This window comes from Thamnophis sirtalis, unplaced genomic scaffold (genome assembly GCF_051295495.1).
Source record: "Thamnophis sirtalis isolate CommonGarterSnake01/CBP01778 unplaced genomic scaffold, rThaSir2_p1.2 scaffold_9, whole genome shotgun sequence".
In the NCBI taxonomy this organism is placed as follows: domain Eukaryota; kingdom Metazoa; phylum Chordata; class Lepidosauria; order Squamata; family Natricidae; genus Thamnophis; species Thamnophis sirtalis.
The window spans coordinates 55,399,198-55,421,059 of NW_028261389.1; the positions used below are offsets into that span (position 1 = coordinate 55,399,198).

General features: G+C 41.9%; 1 protein-coding gene across 2 annotated transcripts in view; it reads left to right on the forward strand.

The window, feature by feature from the left end:
* MDFIC (MyoD family inhibitor domain containing) overlaps nt 1–21,862 on the forward strand; it is an 82,068-nt gene that overhangs the window by 21,083 nt on the left and 39,123 nt on the right. For both annotated transcript variants that reach the window (XR_015697777.1, XM_087723632.1), the window contains one exon: nt 7,862–7,993. Coding sequence is in view for 1 of the 2 variants with exons in the window: in XM_087723632.1 (XP_087579758.1) it covers nt 7,862–7,993 (132 nt within the window). In the remaining variant the exon portion in view is untranslated. The remainder of the gene's footprint in view (nt 1–7,861; nt 7,994–21,862) is intronic.

Consider the following 21,862-nt stretch of genomic DNA (forward strand, 5'->3'; position numbering starts at 1 on the left):
CAGTTGATGAAATTTTTCAAAAAGAAAAATATCAGTGTCTCAGTTATGAGAAAGTTTTCTTCGTTAATATTTTCATAGTGTTTGTTATATTTCCTATGGATTTTATTTTCTGTTATGTCTGAGAAGTCTTGGAAGCATTTCCATTGTCACAACTGAGAACCTGTTTCATATTTAAACTGTTGGACAATTATTCTAAAAGAGAGAATCAGCTTCTAGAAAACATCACTACTAAACTCAAAAACTTTATTTGGGAAAATTGTATCTACTTTTACAAAGTTCATTGGTGTTTTTTAATGCCTACGTGAAAGAGATTTAAATTCTAAAAACAACTTTCATTTTTTAATGTCAGGTAGCCTTGTAGCTTATGGGTCTGATGTTTTGTCTTTTATTAAAAGCAAAATTTGTTATGGAGCTTTCTGATCAATATTACTACAACAACTTTCTTCCCAAATTCTGAGGGGAATTTGCTAATCGTAATACATTATTATTTGTATGAACTGTCCTGGGGGTCAATTTCCAAGCTTAATTAAAGATGCTTGTCCTTATCTATAAAACTTACAACCTTTTTATAGGTTGATTGAGGAACTGTTGCTTCCCTTATGAATTTGCTTAAAATTTAAGATTTGCGTTAAAGCTATTTTAAAGCTAGATTCATCATTAAAAAAATAAATAAATTGTGGGGAACAATAGATCAGGACTTCTTCATGTCAGTGCTAAATGTCAACTCTCTATAGCCATTTTCTTAGTTTACTTTTTAGTGGATTGTTTAAAATATTGCATTCTGCTTAACTAACTCAGCTATACTTTCAAGATTTTCTCCTGCTTTTTATTTTGGTGGTTGACATATCTGAAGTTTGTTAGATTAGATCTATGGAGATCCATGTTCAGCCTCACTCTCCGCTCACTTATTTTGGAGATAAAATAAAGGAAAATCTAAGTCATCTTGAGCTCTTGGGATAATTGTGAGATATAAATCTAATAATAGTTTTAATTGAGCTGCTTGCTTGGGCTTTACCAAAGTTATTGTGTAAATAGGTCTGGAAAGTTTGACATGAAAAACAGCTCTTTGCTTTTATAGCTGAGTGAGTCAAAGGAGAGAATTATCTGCTTTCTTGAGAGAGAGAGAAGGTGAGCTATATTGCATAATTTTCACTTCAGAGTCTGAAAATTAGTCTGTAGAACTGGAACAAGAAGTGCACAATGTTTAAATTTTTATTTCTGTTTTTTACCTCTTCTTCCTCTCATTAGAAGGTGTTCCTGTCTCCTTTTGAAAATAATAGTGTTTCAGATATCAGACACTTACCTTGGAATGTGTAATCTGTTGTCACCTAAAGTATTCTGAATGATAAATTACTCATTTCTCCCAGTTGTGGGGGAATTCATATGAAAGTAGATATAATCTTTTTAAAAGGAAATTTTATTGCATAGCAACTAATAGCAACTAGAGTAAACAATAAGATAACTTGCACATGTGTTTGACTTCAAAACTAATCCCATTTTATACTGCTACAGCATGAAAGGAAATGCAAATGTAACATCCTAATTTAAAATAATGATTCTCATTTAACTTATGGGGACAGAACACCTTTGTAAAAAAAACACACAGACCTATTTCTCTGAAAATAAGACCTATACTGAAAATAACCCCCTAGTATGTTTTTATGTGTGTACCCTACCCCCCAAATAAGCCCTACATAAGAGCCTGTGAAGCCAGCCCATTCTGTCTGGTTGCTTGTGGTTCTGTGGCCACGAGGCGAGGTGGGGTGTTGGTGGAGCTGCCCCTTGCACTGGTTACCTTGGGGCCCCTGCAGCCATTTATGCTCTGACATCTGCCCTGCAATGGCAGCAGTTACAGTAGCCATGTGCAACAGGAGCCCACATGTGCTGGGCCACTTCTTCTGCTTGCTTGAGGCCACAACGGAGCAATAGGCCAAGTGGTGTGTTGGTGTCATGGCCGCAAGGTGAGGCAGGTGTTGGGGCATGAATGGCCTGACTGCAGGAGCTTCTGAGATAAGCTGGTCCAGGATGTGTGGGGCAGGTTCACCCCCCCCCCGCCTCACCTCATGGCCATGGCACCAGCATGTCACTTGGCTTCCTACTCCGTTGTGACAATGAGGAAGCAGAAGTGAGCTGGCGGTCACACAAGGTTCTGTTGGGCAGGGCTGCTGGGGTCACTGCTGCTACAAGGTGCTTGGCCTGGCTGTGCGGACCCTGAGGCAAGCCAGTGCAGAGCGTGTGTGGGGCAGCTCCACCGTCTCTACCAAGGGTAGTCAACCCTTTTATACCTACCGCCCACTTTTGTATCTCTGTTAGTAGTAAAATTTTCTAACCGCCCACCGGTTCCACAGTAATGGTGATTTATAAAGTAGGGAAGTAACTTTACTTTATAAAATTTATAAAGCAGAGTTACAGCAAGCCCCTACCGCCCACCATGAAAGCTGGAACGCCCACTAGTGGGCGGTAGGGACCAGGTTGACTACCACTGCTCTATACCTTGCAGTGGCAGCACTAGCACTCTGCGCAGCCTCCTGCCCCACTGAAGAAGTGGGCCTCCTATACATGGAAAAAAAGGCACCCCCTGAAAATAAGGCCCCTGCTTAGTTTGGGCCCAAAATAAAATAAAATCCAGTCTTACACAAATATAAAGGTTTTTTTTAATACTATGGTATCAATATAAGTATCCTGATAGTATTAAAGCTCAAGTTTCTTATTACTCTTATTTTCTCTATTATAATATTCTCTATTATACTGCATTGGCAATTAGTTTTAGTGTTAAGTTAATAAAACTTCCCACATTTCTCAAGAAAATTACTGAGATTAGTCAGATGCATTAACTGTTTTGGGTTCGTAGTACTACCCTCTGAAAATCCTCATTATATGGTACTATTTGCTTTTGTTCAAATACTCTTTTGAATTGGAAGACATATTGTTAATAAACTTAACTTGCTTCATTTTAAATCATAGAATCATAGGAATGGAAGAAACTGTGGAGGTCTTCTTCCTATCCAAAGCAGGAGACCTTATTTCATCCAATCTTGTCAGGTCTTTACTTGAAAGCCTCCAGCCACTTCAGGAGGCAAACTACTCCATTGATTAATTGTTCTCACTGTCAGGAAACTTCTCCTTAGTTCCAAGTTGAATCTCTCCTTAACAAACTTCCATCCATTTCTTCTTGTCCTGCCTTCAGCTGCTTTGGAGAATGTCAACCCCCTCTTCTCTGTGATAGTACTGGAAGACAATTATGTCATCCCTAATCCTTCTCTTCATTGGCTAGACATACCTAGTTCCCTTAACTGCTCATCATTAACTTTATCCTCCAGACCCCTTCTTTATTATTCTTTTCTGCATGCTTTCAAGGATCTCAATATCATTTTTGTATTGTAGTGATCAGAATGGATGTAGTATTCCAGGTGTGGCCTCACTAGTGCAGTATAAAACTGTACTACCATTTCTTGTGAACTTTATACTATGCCTCTGTTGATGCAGCCTAGGACTGCATTGGCTTTTTTGGCAGCTGCTGTCTCATATTTAGGTGGTGGTCCACTAGGACACCTGTTCTGATCCCCTCCTCCATCCAGTAATGAAAGCCGAGACAAGCTTAACAGGAATGTACTTTTATAGCAAGAAACCAAAACCTCGGTGGCTGAAAGCCAAGCATAACAAACAGATAAGGACCTTGGCAGCAACTCAGACAAACCTTGGCAGCAATCCAGCCTGCCAAGTTAGTTACAAAAGTTCACTTTAGTTGAAGTGTTGACTTCTGCACGAGGGGCCTGTGCACAAGTCTTTTTATAGTCTGGAGAGGAGCCTAATGACCACCAGCAGAGTGGAATTACTCCTGTACTTGCGTAACTGTTCCTGACGCCTATTAGCTCTTAGATTCCCGGCATCCAGGAACAACTCACTGATGGCTTCTGGATCACTCTCCCTTGTGTCCTCCCCACTGGTCCAAGGCTCAGGCGCCACCTGGTGGCCAACTAGTCTCTCTGCACCCTGCTTGGAGTCGGAACCCTGTCCAGGGTCCTCCACATCCTCCAAAGCCGATTCATAGGGCCCCTCGCTGTCGGAGTCTGGTGGCAGCTCCAACGGCTCCTGCTGGGCCACAACAGACACCTATATCCCTCTCATAGGATTACAGTTGAGGCAGGTACCATCTATTCTATAATTGTGTATGTGGTTTTTCTTGCTTAAGTGAAGGATCTACTTTTCTCACCACTGAATTATTGATGTTGATGTTGTTGATGTTTATTCAATTTGTATGCCGCCCTATTCTCGAGAGACTTTTGTTGGACAGAGCCCAGTGTCCAAATCTGTAAGATCTTTCTGAATCATGAGTTTGTCTTCGAAAGTGTTGGCAATTCTCTGCTTTATTTAAACAGTTTCTATAATCAATTCCTATTCACACTCATTCCATTGCCTTTAGTGCACCTTCTCTTGGCAGGCTGATGAGGTACTTGATGGGAAGATGCTACATGCAGCAGAGGGACAGATTTAATGGTTAAGGCACCAGATTAGAAATCAGGAGACTGTGAGGAGAGGCGGAGCTGACTTCATAGCAAAATGGTGTGGATTCACAGGGCTCTGTGAAATCCTGCCAAAATCTGCCTGCCAGGAGATCCTTCAGGGCCATGATGAAGACAGAGGGGACACTCTGTCAATCACAAGGAGACCGCAACAGCCTTGTTTGATTGGGAGAAACTTCTAAACACCAGCACGAGAAAAAGATGGTCATTATGTGCCAGACCGAGACTGTGACAGCCCGAATGAAGAAGCAACAAGGAAATGATTTGATAACAGTGTGGCTGATCTGGGTGAGAGCTTTCAAACTTCTGTTGAGGAATTTTCTCCTATAATATTCTTCTATTGAAAGTGGGACTCAAAGAGGAGGAGATGGAGTCTTCTCCCACTCCTCAAGAACAGCAGCAATTAAGACCATGAGCTGCTGACAGATCTGGAAAAGGGAGAAGATAATTTTTTGAGAGAAATAAATTTTAAAGCTAGGAAAACTGGACTGGTTGTTTTAGCAATTCTAATTGAGCTAAAAAGTATTAGAATATATGTAAATTGAAACTTTGGACATTTCAGAGACCCAGAAGCAAAAGTAGAGAAACATAGTAAGGGCAACACTTACTGGCGGGGAAGGATGTTAAGAAAGTGAAAGGACCTTGATTGTCTATGGCTGGTAAGATTGTGTTTGTTACAAGTAATACCTGCAAATTGTTTATACTGGACATTTGGAAACAGTGAAAATATTGAACATGGTAACTTTCTGAACCTTTGTGGATTATAAATATGCTGAGCAGTTTGAAGTTGGGAAACAGTATGGATTTAACTTGAGACTAAGTGGAAGGTTTTTTAATCTAAAGACACTGGTTTATAAAATATTAAGGATTTGGTGGGCCCTTGTGGATTACAAATATTATTTGCTAAAAGAAGAAGAAATAACAGTTCTTTTTAAAGAAGCTTTCTGGACTAACTTATAGACTGACATTGTGGATTACAAAAGACACCCTCATTGGTGTCTGGGGGTGGGTGGTGGGTGGAAGGACCCTTTGGTGAAAGCATCTTGGTAATATTCTAAAAGTGGGAAGTAACTAAAAGTGACTGGGGATTTTGGATTATTTTGGTATTATCGTGAATCATTGCTGTTTATTCTTTTTAAATTTACTAATACAGTTTGTGGGCAAAAATCAAAGAAAAACACTAGTTGAAAATACCAGACTGGCTCTTCATGATGGAGGCACTGATACATCTGAATGTTGTTAATACTGAAAACATTACAAGATATAAGGACATTTTGAATGAAAAAGGGGAACTTAAAACAAAGCAAGAACTGAATAGTCAAGGGATTGATTTGGCATGGTGACTACATATGCAAATACAATCAAAGATATGAGAATGATGCTAAAATGTATGGTTTTTATAAAGAACCAACAGAACTGGATCAGATATTAACAAGGACAAATGAAAAACTAATTTTAAAATGTATAAATACCTACTGAGCATTAAACTGGAAGAATAGTAAATAAAGGAAATGATATTAGAGGGCAAAATTTTTGGGTATATACTATAGAGTTAGATAAGTGGCAGAAATTGTGAGAGAGGAATTATAAACTAATGTCAACTGCATACAAAGAAAATTTATATAAAATGTTTTATAGATGGCATTTTTCACCTACAAGATTGGCAAAGATGTTTAAGAATATGTCTGCTAAGTGTTGAAAATGTAATCAGATACTGGATTCGTACTATTACATGTGGTAGACATGTCCAAAGGCAAAAAATATTGGCAAAATATTGGACAAAAATACATAAATGGTTGGGAAAAAAATAATAAAGCAACACAGTAACACAGAAATATTTTTGTTGAATATTCTGCCAGAAAAATGTAATAAAAGGAATATTTAATTTTACATGTATTAACTACAGCTAGAATTGTGTTTGCACAACAATGGAAAAATGAAGAGATCCCTACACAAGAAAATGATATAAAAAAAAGAATGTGCAGAAATAGATAGACTAACATTCGAAATTAAGGAGAAGGAAGAAATTAAATACTTTTTAACATGGGATTTTTTTTATCAATAGCTAACTGGCAGAAACAGAAGTTAGAAACTTAAAAGCATAAGGAAATGATTGACTTCATTGAAGACTTACCAAAATAGATAAACAAATAAACAAATATTACTATGTGATTATTATTAATGTTATGAATATTGTTGCTATTATTACTATTTGTCAAAAGCAACTGTATACTCAGACAACACACTGTTTATATAGACATTGAATTTTTATGTTTAATAAAAATTATTATAATTATAATTATTATTATTATTAACAACAACAACAACAACAACAATAATAATAATAATAATAATAATAATAATAAAAAAGAAATAGGAGACTGTGAGTTATAGTCTTATTGGAGGCATGAAAATTGGCTGGGTTGATTTTGGGCCAGTCTTTCGCTTCACAGGGTTGTTGTGGGGTAAATAGGAGGAAAGTGTATTGAGTTATTTATAAAAATAACAAAGGCAGGATTAAAAATTTAAATAAAAAAATAAAATCAGATCAAAAGTTTCCCACTAAATCTTGTAAATCCATTCTTCTTTTATAGATTGTGTATACAACTTTTCCTGTGAATAAATTTTCCCTCCTCTGTTGGAATATACTATTAAACAGTTTGTCTTTTAGTGCAGATTCCTTTTTCTAATGGAATGTGATGCTAAACTGTTTCCACTTACTCATTTAGAATGCTTCTAATTTCTCTTCTATTGACTCCTGTCTTTCCATAGTCAAACATAGTATATCAATTCATTTATAGTATTTCAAATTTCTTTTGCATTGCTTATGGGAAAAAGATTGTGTGTAGGATGTGATTGTGGATAGACTATAGATCTGTTGAGTTTCTCAACAACTGTAGTAGATTGAATTTTGGTGAAAAACTATTCTTTGTAGAATATATCAATTATAAATTACTAAAGGTCTATCTGTCAACTAATGGTGAAACTCATTTATCACAATAAATGTTTATCTGGATTCATTTTTGTTAGACTAAAATCTGAATTTTTATATAAAGGACTAATACTAATGCATGGACTCTGATTTGTATTGCCATTTAGTATATTACACAATGTGGCAAAGTTTTGTATCCTTTGTGTCACATGGATTATAAGATGTGCTTTACATTGGAATTTCTTAGAGTTTGAAACACAAATGGTAATTGCAAACATGTTAAAACATGACTTTAAAGTTAAACCATCATTTTTAAAAAAATGTTGATCCTGTTGGAAATTCTTGAAGTAAATTTGAAATGGAAAAAGAAAATGTTAACTATACTTGAATGTTTTGTGGTTCTTAGAAAACAAGGATGAAGACAAAACAGCTATAGGAGTGATAAGAGGACCAGAACATGTGCTTAATCAAAACATAAAAGCAGATACACAAGGCCAGCCCATCTGGAGAAATGGCAGTGGTTATAATATCATCAGAAGTAAGTATGTACAAAACAGCAAAGCTACTGTTCCTTTTTTTTTTTTGAGGGAGGGGGAGGAAGCAGTTTTCAATGTAAACTGCCTATAGACTGTTATTGTACAACAATATGTTACCAAGGATATCAAATTTCTCCTCAAGAATTGTTTCTGTAAATCTTATGTATCAAAGAGGAGAAACTGTGACACAAATACATTATATTGGTGATTTTGCTTAGCTTCATATGTTGTGTTGAATTATAAATAGTTTTATAAAATATAATAGTATAAAGTATAAATATTATAAAATAGTATAAAGTATAAACATTATAAAATAGTATAAAGTATAAATATTATAAAATAGTATAAAGTATAAATATTATAAAGTATTCACATAGTGTTCTACCCTAACCAAACAAGCCACATTGTAATTTAGATTGGTAGATAGATCCATCCAATATCTCAATTGCTCTTTTTTATAATTATAGCAATATGTGTTACATAGTTCTGGTTATTTTCTGACATGACATATTTTGTTAAACTGCAACAGGATCTGTTTGTTTGTGGTTTAGAACAATGTGCGAGCCCAACATTATTGTTTATAAACCAGGATCATTATTTTTGCATTCTGGATGATCCAGTTGTATTTCTCCATAAAAAAACGATAGTTAAAATAAACTACGGCTTAGCATGAATTATAGCCTTATTGGTTGGTGTATGAGTGTGCAGGAGCACATTACTTTTGAATAATTGCTATGGAATTTCATTAAAGGATTGTGACATCTAACACGACATCTTTTGATATGTAGGCTCTACAGTAGATAGAATAGAATAGAATAAAAACTTTATTGTCACTTTAAATGTATACTAATCAGCATATGTTAAAATGAAATTTTGTTGTATTCAACTCTCAAAAGATAACCATTATGCATATTCCCATATACACACACTTATATGGCACAGAGAAACATCACAATCTAATTGGAATGTATACACACACTTGGCAAAAAAAAACCTGTGAGTTTACAAGACAGATGGCATAAGGAACAAAGCTGTTACAGAATTTAGTAATCCTACTGTAGATAATTTGAAACCTCCTCCCAGAGGGGAGTAACAGAAACAGACCATGAAGTTTGTGTGTGAGGTATCTAACAATACTTTGAGCTCTAGCACATAGCCTTTATAAGCAGTATCCTGAATATCGGGAAGTGAGCTGCCTATAATCTTCTCAGCTGTCCTTACCACTCTCTATATGGACCTTCTATCTGAGGCACTGCTGCCACCAAACCAAAAAGTGGTGCAGTTTGTTAAAACACCCTCAATCTGTAAAAAGTGACCAGGACAGAAGGAGAAAGATGTGCTCTCCTCATCTGATGCAGAAAATGCAAACACTGGTTTGCATGCTTCACTGAAGAGACCAAATCAGACTGTTAGTTATCTGCACTCCCAGATACTTAACACTATTGACTACCTCCACAGCTGCAGACTTGATACAAAGTGGTGTATGACTGTGCCAGTTCTTTCAAAAATAAACAGTGATCTCCTTTGTTTTGTTAACATTCAAAACCAGGTTATTTTTATTGCACCGATCCACCAAAGCCTTCACCTCCTCCCTATAAGAATGTTCATTGTCATCCCTGATAAGACCCACCACTGCTGTGTCATCCACATACTTTACAATATGATTCATAACAGACTTGGCACAGCAGTCAAGGAGAACAATAATGGACTCAAGAAACAGTCCCATGGGGAATGTGTACTCAAGGAGATAGAATTGGAAATGTTTCTTCCACCTCCCACAAACTGGGGCCTATCAATAAGGAAATCAAGTACTCAGTTACATAAAGAACTATTAAAACCCAATAGACACAGTTTGTTCATCAAATGCTGAGGAATAATTGTGTTGAACACTGAACTAAAATCAAAAAACAGCATTTGCACATGAGTGTTATTTTCCTCCAGGTGCGTCAAACTAAAATAAAGCAGACAAAAAGTGTTTTGATATGTAGGCTCTATAGATCATATGTATAAACAACATGAGAAGAATTTATTTGTTCCAAGAATCTGCGCTAATATGACACTTCAATTCTGATTAGGGATTCATTAATGTACAAAGCAATCTTTTTATTTCTTGTAACAAGTGCAGAAGTATTTCACCAAGATAGGGCTTTTGTTCTTGTGAAATGCTAAAAACAAATCAAAATTCACAGAATATATTAATCAAGATACATATGTATTATAATTCATGTTAGTTAGGTTTATAGAATAATGTAAATGTTTATCATGTTATTATTTCAAATATCACATAATTTCATGTATAAATCCAGCTTGGATGCAAGTTGAATACTATCAAGTAAGTATTGCTCTTGAAAAAGTCAAGAAAAGATGGTCTTGATTAATATGTGAATTGGAAATTATGAGGAAATCTCAGGAGTATAGCTTTTTCCAGAATGGGAGGAGGGAATGGTCACACGTGGGTTTTATCACAGCCTGATTGGTCCAAGGCTGAGAGGAAATCTATAAATACCGGTGCCTGTCCATTGCTAGCCCAGATTCTCTCTCAGCCTGGTCCAAGCTGTAGAGTAGTTGGATAGGTTCTGTTTGTTTTCTCCTTTTGGGTGAGTTCTATTCAATCTGATTCCTATTTGGCTAATTGGGCACTTTAAATTTAAATTCTAAATTGATCTGCTGCGGCCCCAAGGGACAGATCTCTGCCTCGGGCGGCTGGGGGAGAGCCCAGTGGGGCACTAGTCTCCCCCCCCGCAGGCCAGGAACCTTTGCCCGTCCCCGGGTGCGGGGGTGCGGTTCCATTCAAACTGCTTCGTTCAAACTACTTGAAGGGGTTGTTTTTTTGCAGCATTCAAACTGCTTCGTTCAAACTACTTGAGGCTGTTTTTTTGCAGCATTCAAACTGCTTCGTTCAAACTACTTGAAGAGGCTGTGTTTTTGCAGCAGGAAAGTGAAAGAGAAACTTTAAGCCTCGAGGCTCCAGCGTGCAGATCGCTCCGGAGGGGGCCCCTCGCTGCAGGCTTCCTTTGTTTGTGTTGCCGGGGAGACAGAGCAGGGGGGGAGAGCGGCTCTCCCTGCTCAATTTAAAGTGAAGCCGGCTAGAAGCCTGGCTGGGCTGCTGGTGATTATTTCCAGCCCTTTTCTCCCGCGCACGGAGTTCCGGTGGCCATTTTGGAGGCTGCCACGTGCGTGAGGCCTTGCCTTTATTGACGGGCCTAGTGCGGCCTAGTGAGAGGCCTTGAGCCTAGGTCTCCCCACAGGCTTCAGGCCCTGGTCTCAGGTGGGACTTTGGAGGCCGATTCCTGCTCCTTTCGTCAGACACGTGAGTGGGGCATGGACGAGGGAGCGGAGATTCCCCAGGGGCAAGGGGCAGGCCCTACTGGGAGTGAGGAGGCCTTGGATCAGGAGGTGGGGAGGGGGGCTCCCCCTCAGAGATCCCTTTCTTCAAGGCGCCCCTCCAGTTCTGTCTCTAGGGATGAGGCAGCTCGCCATAGGGCGCTGGAAAGGACCTTTGCCAGGGCAGAAAGGCAGGCCCAGTCCTCCAAGCCTTTATCTAGGGACAGATCCAGGCCCCCTGTTAGGCCCATTTCAGAAAGGTCTCTACTTAGAGGTTTTAGCCCGGCTTCTTCATGCAGCTCCCCTGGTAGGTCGCAGGCCTTCTCCAGGAGGGGGCGTTCTCCATCCCCCATAGATGATCCTCTGGAGGGCACGTCCAGAGGCCCCTGTTCCCCCCAAAGGTTGGCCCCTCAGGGCCCTGCTTCTACTTTTGGGGATGTGGAGGATCTGGATAATCTCCCTGAAGGGATTAAGAGGCTTATTTCGGCAGCCATCACTCGGGGCATTGCCCAGCGGGACAAAGGCTCCCTTTACTCTAGGCATGGGGGGCTGAACAGGGCTCAGTTTCGGGCTTCCTCCCCTTCCATGATCAGTGAGGCTTCCTTCCTGGGTGGGGGGGAGTTACCCCAGGAGATGGGATTCTCAGATGATGAGAATACCACTGTTTCGGAGGAGCCTTCTTCTAAGGTCCTATTTATGCCCGCCTTGTTTAAAGTTCTCTTGGATAAGGCGAGGCACACCACCAAGGTCGGAACTGGGGATCCCTCTGTGCCCCCCCCAAGGGATCCCGACATGGTCATGTTCTCTGCCACGGCCACCAACAAGGAAGAGATCCCTGCCCCTCCCTTGTTCCTAGAGGTTCTGACCGACCAGTGGGCTAAACCTTCCACTTTCTCTTCTCCAGGTAGTACCGACCGTCGGCATTATAACATGGAGCAAACCTTTGCTCAGGCCATTCAGCTCCCGACGGTTGACACCCCTGTGGCCGCATTGGTGTCCTCCTCCCCGGTGGTGTCGGGCGATGCGGCAGATAAGATGAAGCCGGAGGATAAGCGCACAGAGCTTACGTTGCGGAAGAACTTCAACGCCACAGCGTGGGCCATTAAGGCGGCGGCCTCGGCTTCCTACTTTAATCGTGCCACGGTCATGTGGCTCAAGAAGCTGCAGGCACGCATTCCCATACAGGAGGACCGGATCCATCAGGATCTGGTCAAGATTCTGGCGGCGTGTCAGTTTTCAGCTGACGCGACCTTGGACACGGTCAAGTTTGCTTCTAGCGCCCTGGCCACCTCGGTCACCTCCCGTAGGCTCCTGTGGTTGCGCCATTGGCAAATGGACAACAAAGCGAAATGGGATTTGGCGGCTGCCCCCTTCAAGGGGCCCGATCTCTTCGGGGAGGCTCTTACTCGCATCCTCGTGGAGGATAAGGACAAGAAGAAGGTCCTACCCTCCACGGCTAAGAAGGCCGAGAACAAGTCACGTCCCTTCCGTAGGCAACGGTATAGGGCCCCTAACTTCGGCTATAACCAGCGCTTCTCTTCTTTCTCTTCTGACAGGCATTTCTTGGGGCAGCCCTTCCAGGACAGGAGCCGTTTCCAGGGCCAGGCTCGGCGGCCCTTTCGGGGGGGAGGCGGCCGTCCCTTCCGCAGGGGGAAGTGACTCGAACCCGAGTCATCCCATCGGCGGCCGCCTCGCTCTTTATGCGGACCAGTGGGACGACATCACGTCGGACGCCTGGGTTTGAGCCACGGTTCGTTACGGGCTCAGGTTAGAATTTCTCTCCACTCCTCCAAATCTCTTTCGGTCGTTCCCTCCATCCCGGAGTCGAGAGCGCCGCCGCCTGATGAGTCAGGCGATCGCCCACCTCCTCGAACTCCATGCGGTGGAGGCGGTTCCCGCAGGGGAACGGGGCCGGGGCCACTACTCAAATCTCTTCGTGGTCCCGAAGAGCACGGGGGGTTGGAGAGCAATTCTAGACCTCAAGCGCCTGCACAGGTTTCTGGTCTACAGGCGGTTCAAAATGTCATCGCTCAAGTCCATCCTTCAGGGCATCAGGAAAGGCGATTTCCTGGCCTCCGTGGATCTCACGGAGGCCTATCTTCATATTCCCATCCTGCCCGTTCATCGCCGGTTCTTGAGGTTCTCCCACGGGCCCCACCATTACCAGTACAGGGCTCTTCCCTTCGGCCTGGCCTCGGCCCCGAGGACCTTCACAAAGGTCCTGGCGGCTCTGGCGGCCCATCTGAGATCGGTCCCGGTCCGCCTCCAATGTTATTTAGACGATGTCTTGCTTCAGGCGGGCTCCCTGTCTCAGGCCGTTTCAGATCTTCAGATTACCATTCGAAGCCTCCAGGCCCTGGGGTTCTCGGTAAACTTCGAAAAGAGCCATCTCACTCCCTCCACTCGCATTCTGCATCTGGGGACAGTCATAGATTCCAAGTTGGGGGAGGTGCGTCTGTCTCAGGAGAGGCAGGTCAGCCTTCGTCGGCTGGCAGAGAGCGTTCGCACAAAGCGCTCCGTTTCCATCCTCTCTCTGTCGCAGTTATTGGGCAAGATGGTCTCTTGCATAGGGATTGTCCCGTGGGCCAGACTCCATCTTCGGCCCCTTCAATGGGAGCTTATCCCCTATCAGAGGGGACGAATGAGCAATTCCCTTCGGACTCTCCGCATCTCGACGGGAGTCCGTGCATCCCTGGTGTGGTGGCTCTCCCCGGCCATCCAGCGGGGGTGTCTGTTCTGGGAGCCGAACAGGGTGACCGTCACCACGGACGCGAGTCTGTTCGGGTGGGGGGCCCTGGTGGGCTCTCGGATGGGTCAGGGCAGATGGACGGCCTCGGACCTCCGTCACAACATCAATTGGCTGGAACTGAAGGCCGCGCGTCTGGCTCTGAGTCACTTTCGCTCCTCGGTGGAAGGGAGCCACGTTCTCCTCCTGACGGACAATGTGGCCACCAAGGCGCACATCAATCGTCAGGGCGGGACCCACTCGGGAGCCCTCTGGCTGGAGGCTCTGCGATTGGGGTCGTGGGCGGAGAAACACTTACAGTCCCTGGTGGCGGAGCACATCTCGGGACTCTCCAACGTCCAGGCGGACTGGCTCAGTCGAGCAACTCTGGACAACGGCGAGTGGCAACTCCACCCGTCGCTGTTCCGGGAGATCTGTCGTCGGTTCGGGTCCCCCCGGGTGGACCTGTTTGCGTCTCCCGAGAACACACAACTCCCGCGTTTCTTCACCCGTTTCCAATCCAGCTCGGCAGAGGGCACGGATGCCCTCAGGAGCCGGTGGCCCCCGGGCCTTCTCTATGCCTTTCCCCCCATTCCACTCATCCCGGGGACCGTCAGGAAGGTGGTGACGGAAAGGGCCCTGGTCATTCTGGTGGCCCCGTTTTGGCCCAGGAGACCCTGGTTTGCGGACCTGGTTCAGCTGTCAGTGACTTCCCCGTGGAGGATTCCGCAGGGGGAGGTGGTCTTACGGCAGGGGGCCCTGATTCACCCAGAGCCTCAGTGGCTTCAGCTGACCGTTTGGCTCTTGAACGGCGGCTTCTAAGGGGGGCTCATCTGTCTTCCGGGGTCATTCGCACCATCGAGGCGGCCCGTCGTCCCTCAACGACCCGCATTTATAACTCCACCTGGGCAGCGTTCGTCCGCTGGTGCTCCCCCAAGGGCATCTCTCCCGTCAGAGCCACCATCCCCAACGTCTTGGATTTCCTTCAGAAGGGCCTGGAGGACGGGCTCTCGCAAAACACCTTGCGTCGCCAAGTGGCGGCTCTGTCCTCGGTCTTGGGGGGGGCGGGATCTTCTTCTCTTTCCCAGTCTCCTCTGGTCAAGCTGTTCCTCAAGGGGGCGGCAAATCTCAGGCCTCCCCCCGTTCATAGATTCCCCACGTGGGATCTTCCGCTTGTCCTCAAGGCATTAACAGGAGCCCCGTTTGAACCTCTCCGCTCGGTGCACTTGCGCTTCTTATCACTGAAGGTGGTCTTCCTGGTGGCCATCACTTCCGCCCGACGTATATCCGAGCTGGGCGCCCTGTCTTGTAAGGACGACCTCTGTCATTTTCACCAGGACAGAGTGGTCCTTCGCCTTGACCCGGCATTCGTCCCCAAGGTAAATACCCCCTTTCACAGGGCTCAGGAGATCGTCCTGCCTGACTTCTGCCCGAGTCCGTCCACTGACAGGGAGCGTCTTTGGCATCGTCTGGATGTCCGCCGTGCCTTGTGGATCTACCTCCGGCGGACCAAGGATTTCCGCAAGTCGGAGGCCTTGTTTGTCTCCTTCCTACCTGGAGCTCTGGGTTCGAGGGTGTCCTCGGCTACCATCGGCCGTTGGCTGCGTCAGGCCATCTCGGAGGCATACGTGGCCTCAGGGCGGCCGGTTCCGTCAGGCGTCACGGCGCACTCTACAAGGAGCGCGGCAACCTCGGCAGCGTGGGCCACGAGGGCCCCGTTTGAAGACATCTGCCGGGCGGCTACCTGGGCCACTCCAACCTCGTTCATCCGGCATTATCGTCTGGATGCTTTCGCGTCAGCGGACGCGTCTTTCGGTCGTAGGGTCCTACAGGGGGTGGCAGCTGAGGCTCCCCTTGGTTCCTAGAGTTCCTGTTCTCCCTCCCTGGGACTTTAGCTTGGGTATGTCCCACGTGTGACCATTCCCTCCTCCCATTCTGGAAAAAGGACGTTGGTCTTACCTGAACGTCTATTTTCTGATGGGAGGAGGGAATGGTCACAACCCGCCCTGAGTTCTGTCTGTTGGGGCCAAGGGGAGGGCCCGGGGGGTGTTTCCCGGGGTTTGTTGTGTTGTTTCTTGTTTTTCAGTTGTACCGTTCATGTTCGAGAATCTGGGCTAGCAATGGACAGGCACCGGTATTTATAGATTTCCTCTCAGCCTTGGACCAATCAGGCTGTGATAAAACCCATGTGTGACCATTCCCTCCTCCCATCAGAAAATAGACGTTCAGGTAAGACCAACGTCCTTTCTGTAGCTAAACCAGAAAGTCCAAAACCGAAACAAAACCATCCTCGTAGAAGATAATAGCATACTATTTTTAGTTTGTTGCTAAAAACAGTATATGCAAGAAGTGATGAAAACAGCATTAAAGAAAAATGTCAGTGCTTTAGATTTTTGATCTGTTAACAAAGCATGGGTAGGAATAGAACAGTTCTTTTAATCTTGCTTTTGCTTATTGATACATTCATGACTGAATATTACTTTCCCCTGAATGGATTGTTTTTCCACCTACATAGTTTTAATTATTGCTTTTTTGTTATAAGATCTTTTAAATTTTATGCTGTAATTATTTCCAAATGTTTCTTTTTTATTTTATAATATGCAGTAAAAGAATAAACCATGGACCAATCTTACTGGCAGATATCCATGAATGTTATTATCATAGTATCCAAGGATGTAATTTTATTTATTAAAATTGAAGTGCTTGTGGGGGGGAGGGTTTGTTGGAGGTAAACTTCTGTCATTTCCTCAGTATCTGAAGAATATTGCAAGGCCTGTCTAGGCTGCTGTTTTTATAAATTTCTTTCTGAGTCAACTCTTTGTTTTCTGAAAATTCTTCATTTAGTATTCTTTGATTGAGATAGTCTTAGTTTTGATTCTAATGACCTTTCATACTTTGATTTGCTCAGGAACCATGTATGAATGGCTTATAAATGATTTTATTTATTTGTTTATTAAAGATAAATGTTGCCCATCTCACTGTTGCACAACTCTGGAATTAAGATTCTGATGCAGAGTCCTTGGTTTTTTTGTGTCTCTTAGTACAAGAAAAGCAATGTTTTCTGTTAGATGTTTAATTGACTTGATGAAAATATTTATACAGGTGCCATTAGTGAGAAACATTTATACTCACGTAGATTGTCATAAAGTTTAATTTTTATTAATACAGTACTATTACAATACTTAGTTACTATCAGGAATTTGTTACTGTTTCATTTAAAATACTTTTCCATTTAGAAAATTGAAATTGTAGAACAAAATCTGAATGCAATTGTAAGCATACTCTTGAAAAATACTAACTTGTGGTGATGAAGAAAATCTCACAATGTAGTCCCTAAGAGCCAACAATATTTATAGCAGATTAAACAACACTTTTGAAATGGTTGTCATCAATTTATATTTACTTAATTGCAGTGGTAAAGTGAAGATGGACTTGACAATTTTAAGTATGAAATTAAAAACAAGGTGTTGCAGTGTTCATTCCAAAACACATATTTTCTTCCAAAATGTTAGGTTTACTGTTAAAGCAAATTACATATTCCCTGCTCATATTATTATTCTTGTAATAAAAATTATTGCAAATATAGGACTGTATTCTACAATTCTGCTTGCTCTGTAACTTTAAGAAAGGTATAAAAGATGTTATGTTTGTTGTAAAGAAAACAGTTTAAGACATTTCTCCCAGAAAGGAATATTGCATACTACTCTCTTCCCTCTTCTGCTTTCATTACCATGCTTCAGTACCTTATGACTATAACTCATAACAATAATTAATTTGGGAACTAATCTAAGTCTTCCTTTCAGGTAAATACTCTAAGTTGAAATAGCAGTAGACATTGAAGATTGTAGTATCTTGTACATTTACTCAGATTTAATCTTTCTGTTGCTCAAACAGGACTTCTGCTTTGTGATATTTAACAAAACAAGAAGCATCTCCCATATATTCAAACTGTCATGAATAATTGATTAATAATAATCCAGTTCTCAAGATTAAATAGCCTATTATATGCTGATGTTTTACAGATAGAAAGGTCACTGCCATCCATCACTTCTGCTTCAAATTTATCCTCTTCTTCATTAAACATATACCTTTTTCTTTCTGAAAAGGCATGTTTTCATCCATATGGGAAGAAGAAAAGCTTATGATGGACATGTTTTACTATCTTATAAGTCTACTCTTCAGTAAGAGGATAAATTTAAACTATCTGGATATGTCTAAAATGAATGCCTTTTAAGGTAAAACATGACATTTTAAAAATTCAAATTCTCTATGGTACTTGAGAAATTGAAGTGGCTATTTTTGCAGTCCCCATTTGCAATAATTAGTGAATTCTCTTTTGAGAGGTAATCATTTAAGGTTGCTTCACATGATCATCTTTTATCATATGATGATTACAAATATGCTAGTTTGCTTTTGTGAAATCTCTATTGCAAATCAGCTCTTACTATTAGAGATTCCTTATTGGGACAGTTGACAGAGGCCTCACTAAAAGCTAATTTGTGCTGAAGTTTTTCCAATCAGACAGTTAGCAGGAAGTGATTTTAATCATGCATAGGATTTTCATTCATAGACAATGTGATTTTTTGAAAGTGACTTTAATTTAGAAATCAATACATGAATGAGAAAGCACTATTAGCATATTTCAGTGATGTACTTTTATATCAGTCATTATTTCAATAAGGTCTTCCATGTACAAGCTAATCTTAAATCTGAGAAGAGGCAAAGATTCCAAAGAGATTCCTCCAAAAGTAGTGATTATAAAGTAGATTAAACTTTATTACAGAGAATCTATTCCATAAGCAAAATAACTTTTGTTTTCTTGGATAAGTTTTGATGTTCTTATCTTGTTTTTATGTTTTACTTTACTAAAATTTGCAATACTGACTTGGAATAAGACCCAGCAAACAAACTGAAATTTTCTTTAGAAAAGCATACATAAAAGTATGCTATGTGTGTGGTAATTGGTCATTATTTATTTTTTAATAGCATGGCACATTTACATCACATTTGGATAAAAACAAGAGATAAAAATACAAAATAGGAAATTTAAAATACCCAGGAAATCAGCAAAGCTCCATTATAGGCTCCATTTTAGCACTCTGTAACTATATGTTGGATAGTTTATTTTTTGGCCGTGCTGTCAGGAGACCCAGACTGCGAGATCAAGAAAAGCTTTATTTGGTCAAATAGTTCAGATAGAGATAGCAATTTCTAACATCTGAACAGCGTTCTAATCGAAACACGCATTCTTATAGTGTGTTCAAAGCATAAAAAACACGGAAATATGTTAAAACATTTCTATTGGCTGAGTTCCTTATTGCTGAGCAGAGAAGCAGATGATAGCATGATGCCCTTTCATGTCTAGGCTACAGTTGGCATGCAGGAAGCACTAATTTGACACTGACTTGTGTGGTTAAGCCAGTGATGGGATTCAAATAATTCAACAACCAGTTCTCTACCTTAAAGACCAGCTGGGTAGGTGTGGCTCAGTGGTCATGTGACCATGTGGGCGTGGCCAACTCAATATCACTCACATCGATGGGCGCTTTGCTTTAGCTGTTACAATGTAATAAGGGTTAACCAGAGAGGCAGTTTCTGTAAGCAGGTCAATAAAGATTAGGCTAGAAACAACACTAGAATGTTTCCTTCCTGCCTTACAGGATTAGCCCTGCAAAGTGGAAAAAAAACAAAATGAGATTTCTTCCAACAACCGTTTCTTCAAACTACTTAGAAAGTTACCAACCGGTTCTCCCGAATAGGTGCGAACGGGCTGAATCCCACCACTGGGTTAAGCTCTATGTCTGACTCGCAAGGGAGACCTCCAACTGACTCGGCCGACTTACAGCAGGTGTTGTGGTTTGAATTTTCTGAGTTCAAGTTTCCTGTTCTTCTTCAAGACTAGAAAATGTATAACAAGATAGAAGGGATAGATGCCCCCCCCAGGAGATCCTCTATCTGACCCCATTTCATGTTCACTCTTATGTCCAAATCTCGCTTTATGTCCTGCCTTAGTGCGGTGCATCAGAATTGGCTCCCCCACCTCTGCCCAGCTTCTGGGCCTGTTGCACCTGCTCCTGCTGACCTCATTGCCGTCCTGGCTTCACTGGTCTCAGCAGCCCTGCTGGGTTGCTCCTGCCTGGTGTGGGGCCATTGGCCATTGCATGGCAACTACAGATTGGAAGATGTCAGCCAGCTAATGGCTTGCTTAATTGATTTTTTATCACTTTAGCACCATCCATCATCCCTGAATTTTATATATTTCCTAAGCTCACTATTGAGAGTGTATTTGAAGTAAATGCTGCCTAAAGCAATATACTGTATATACTCGAGTATAAGCCTAGTTTTTCAGCCCACTTTTTGGGCTGAAAAAAGCCGCCTCGGCTTATACTCGAGTCAGTGAAAAATTTGCCCGAAATGGAGGAGAAAAAGGGGCGGGGCCATGCCGCTGGGTGACACTCGTGAATGGCCCAGTGCCCCTGTGAGTTTCCCCTCCCTCTGTGTCAGTTTGCTGCGCAGCGCGCACCGCAACATCCCCCCTCCTCACGTTCTAATGTAATGCAGGGCTGTCTTACGATTCCCCTTCCTCCCCCTCCTGCCGCTCTGCAACGATGTCCCACCTCCTCCTTGTTATGGCAAGCAGCCACATAGCAATGTCCCACCTCCTCTGGTACAGTGATCCAATGATAGGAATCACTGTGCCGTGTGTCATAGGAGGCGGGACATCGCTCCCGCGGCTGCACGGGACATCATCATCACAGCGGGACATCAGCATCATGAGGTGAGTGAAGTATTTCATTGAATACACCGCTAGTTTACTGTTTTTCTTTGAAATAAATATTCAAAAACATTATTGGTATCTATTTTTATTTTTGAAATTTACCGGTAGCTGCTGCATTTCCCACCCTAGGCTTATACTCGAGTCAATAACTTTTCCAGTTTTTTGTGGTAAAATTAGGTGCCTCGGCTTATATTCGGGTCGGCCTATACTCGAGTATATACGGTATTTCTGTTGGGCATTTTAAAAATCTTGTGAAAAATACTGCTAAAGTCCCTGTTTAATTGGAATTTCAATGCTTTTGTTGTGTTGTTAGTTGGATAATATATAAGAAGTTAGAAACTGCCCACACTGTACTTTAAATAATGAGTGAACTGACATTGTAGTAGTCTGCAATTTTCTATGATAATGATATATTCAATTATCCATATTTAGCATTTGAAATATAAAAGTAGATGTTTTGTAAAAACTGTGAGCCACAGGATATACCCCTACTACATCCTGGTTAAGAAAAGATTATCCATCTCTAGAATAAGGAGAAGATTCACACAAAATATTCAAACAAAAAAAGTGTGGTAATATTTTTAAATGCTTCCAGACTTACAGTTCTTATATTCAGATGTAAATATGGGATATACATTGTATGAAATAAATTTCATAGAGGCTAATACAGGAAGTTTGCAAATTGATTTCTTTTACAGTAGTTATGGAAGAGATAGCAGTTACTAGAAAATCTGTATTCCAATACCAAGTAATAACTACTGCTGATGAATGCTAGAATTGTTGGATAGTTGTTCTTGTTTCTTATGCTAATAAGAGATACTCAAGATATTGCAGTCCAAAGTTAAACAATACATTCAACAAAACTACCACAGGAACAAGTTGGTTTCAGGAGAATCAGAGGCACCTAGAATCACCCTGTACAATTACTAACAGAAAAGGCAAAGTTCCCAAAATATTTTTGCTTTATCAATTATTTAAAACTATTTTTTTTGTTTGTGTAGACTTCTACAAATAATGGATAGTCCTTAAAAGCCATCTCCATCT